The following is a 2,600-nucleotide window of genomic DNA, read 5'->3' as shown; positions in this document are numbered from 1 at the left end:
GGCTCGACCGCCCGGCGCCTGCCCGCCGCCGTCGGCGGCCCGTTCGCCTCAACGGGAACCCCAACGCGTCTCGCACGAGCAGTTCCGGGCCGCCTTGCAGATGGTGGTGGATCCGGGAGACCCTCGCGCCTACCTGGACAACTTCATCAAGATCGGCGAAGGCTCCACGGGCATCGTCTGCATCGCCACCGTCAAGAGCAGCGGCAAGCTGGTGGCCGTCAAGAAGATGGACCTGCGCAAGCAGCAGCGGCGCGAGCTGCTCTTCAACGAGGTACGGCAACGGCCGGCGGCTCGCGATGCCCGCCGAGGAATCGCTTGCGGGTTCGGCGGCCCGTCGGGAAGCGCCCGCGGAGGCGCCGAAGCCCCCTCGGGTCCGGCGAGCCGAGCGGCCGCGCGCGGCGGCGACGGGGGTTTTTAGGAGCCCCCGTTGCCRCCTCGTCGGTTCTTCCGTCCTTCGCCGGGCGGCTCGGCCGCCTCCGCGGTCCGACCCTTCCCGCCGGCCTCCGTCGTGCCCTGGGGTTTCCCCCCCCCTCCACCAACCCCGCCGCGTTTTGCAGGTGGTGATCATGCGAGACTACCAGCACGAGAACGTGGTGGAGATGTACAACAGCTACCTGGTGGCGGACGAGCTCTGGGTGGTCATGGAGTTCCTCGAAGGCGGCGCTTTGACGGACATCGTCACGCACACCCGGTACGAGGTGCCCGGCGGCGCCGATCGCCCGCCCCGCGGGGCAGCGGGCGAGCAAAGCTTGGGATTTTAGCCGGCCGAGAGGAACCGGGAGAACCGGCTCCTCCTTGAGCCGCCCGCCCCGTCCCCGCTTGCAGGATGAACGAAGAGCAGATCGCGGCCGTCTGCCTGGCCGTCCTGAAGGCGCTGGCCGTCCTCCACGCGCAGGGCGTCATCCACCGCGACATCAAGAGCGACTCCATCCTGCTCACGCACGACGGCAGGGTAAGCGCCGGGCGCCGCGGCCCCGGGATGCCGGGCCGTCGCCAGCGGGGACCGGGCAGCTGGTTTTTAATGATAATCCGCTCTCGTATTTATCGGAAATCGCTCTGCTCCGGGCGGAAGAGACCGCGGGAGTGAGGAGAGCTGGCCAGGCAGGGAAGCCCGCTGTGCCCACCCTGCAAACACCTTCCTCCTCCTCTTCCTCCTCCGCCTAGGAGGGGCCCCTTAGAGGAAAAAGCAGCAGCTTTGCCGACCTGCGACCGCGTCTTTTTTTTTTCTCTCCCCATTTTATATTTTTTAAGGCGAACGTGTGCTTCGGAGCGAGCTTTTCTCTCTGCGCCGTGGCACGCGACAAACCGCTCGCTCACCCCCGAGTGCCGGTTTTCCAAGGTCCGGGCGAGCCGGTGGGTTTAGCGGCAACGAGAAATCTCGTTGAGCGCAGAATTTCTCGCCCGGAGCCCGCGGCCGCCCGAGACTCCGCATCGGAGCGGTTTTTCTCTCTCCCTCTTTAATGTTTCGCGAGAAAACGTCGTCTTCCCCTGCTCCCTTCCCGAGCAACCCGACCTGGCGGCTCCCGGAAAAAATCCTCGCGGGAGCTGCCGGGGTGTTTGGAAGGAGGACGGTGCAAACCCGAGAGCTCGGAGGGAGACGGGGGAGAAGCTTTTTGGGGSCGGCAGCCGTGTCGGGAGAAGCCCGAATAACCGCGCGGGCCGCGGTCGATCTTCGAGGCGACGTCGGCGGTTCGGAGGCCGGAGCATCCCGGGAAGCTCGGCGGCGACGGGACGCCCGTCGCGGGCGTTTCCACGAGCCTCCTTTTCCTCTCTGCTTTCCCCCCTTCCCAGGTGAAACTCTCCGATTTTGGGTTTTGCGCCCAAGTGAACAAGGAGGTGCCGCGGCGCAAGTCGCTCGTGGGGACGCCGTACTGGATGGCGCCGGAGCTCATCTCCCGCTTACCCTACGGACCCGAGGTGGGACCGGACGCGCCGAACGGGGCCGACGGGGGTCTGGGGCTCCGCTAGAGCCACGAGCCGAAACCGACGATCGCCCGGCTCGGCGCGGGGTGGTGGTGGGGGGGCTCCGACCTCGGGCACGGCTCTGGTGCAAGGAGGGGGGGGAATAGGGTTTATTCGCCCCGCTGCGGCCGTGGTCGAGCCGCCGCCGTGAATCGCCGCGTGCCGATTTTGTTTTCCCCCCCCTCACCGCCGTTTTTCCGGCTCCTTTTTGCAGGTGGATATCTGGTCCCTGGGCGTGATGGTGATAGAAATGGTTGACGGGGAGCCGCCCTATTTTAACGAGCCTCCGCTGAAGGCCATGAAGATGATCCGGGACAACCTGCCGCCGAAGCTCAAAAACGTGCACAAGGTAAAAGGGCAGCGCCGGCGGCGTCTCCCGCTCGCCTCGGCCGCGTCCCCGTCCGGCACGGGGCGGGGGGGGGGTTTTTTGTCCCTCTCCCACCGCCGGCTCCGGGGCCGAGCTCGCGCTCACGGCCGCTGCTCTCCGTCCCGCCGCAGGTCTCGCCATCCCTCAAGGGCTTCCTCGACCGCATGCTGGTGAGGGACCCGCTGCAGCGGGCCACCGCCGCCGAACTCTTGAAACACCCTTTCCTGGGCAAAGCGGGGCCGCCCTCCGCCATCGTGCCCCTCATGCGGCA

The 2,600-nt window shown here is 67.3% G+C and overlaps 1 protein-coding gene across 1 annotated transcript in view; it reads left to right on the top strand.

Moving 5' to 3' along the window:
- Nucleotides 1-2,600, top strand: part of PAK4 (p21 (RAC1) activated kinase 4) — a 23,213-nt gene that overhangs the window by 17,893 nt on the left and 2,720 nt on the right. Inside the window, exons 4-9 of the mRNA XM_085322458.1 lie at nt 4-271; nt 558-691; nt 826-952; nt 1,792-1,917; nt 2,177-2,311; nt 2,461-2,597. Of these exons, the coding sequence (XP_085178584.1) occupies nt 4-271; nt 558-691; nt 826-952; nt 1,792-1,917; nt 2,177-2,311; nt 2,461-2,597 (927 nt within the window). The remainder of the gene's footprint in view (nt 1-3; nt 272-557; nt 692-825; nt 953-1,791; nt 1,918-2,176; nt 2,312-2,460; nt 2,598-2,600) is intronic.

This window comes from Rhea americana, unplaced genomic scaffold (genome assembly GCF_003343005.1).
Source record: "Rhea americana isolate MKP2758 unplaced genomic scaffold, rheAme1 scaffold_775, whole genome shotgun sequence".
Classification (NCBI taxonomy): Eukaryota; Metazoa; Chordata; class Aves; order Rheiformes; family Rheidae; genus Rhea; species Rhea americana.
The sequence above is the reverse complement of the archived record's forward strand: the minus strand, read 5'-3'. Positions and strand labels throughout refer to the sequence as shown.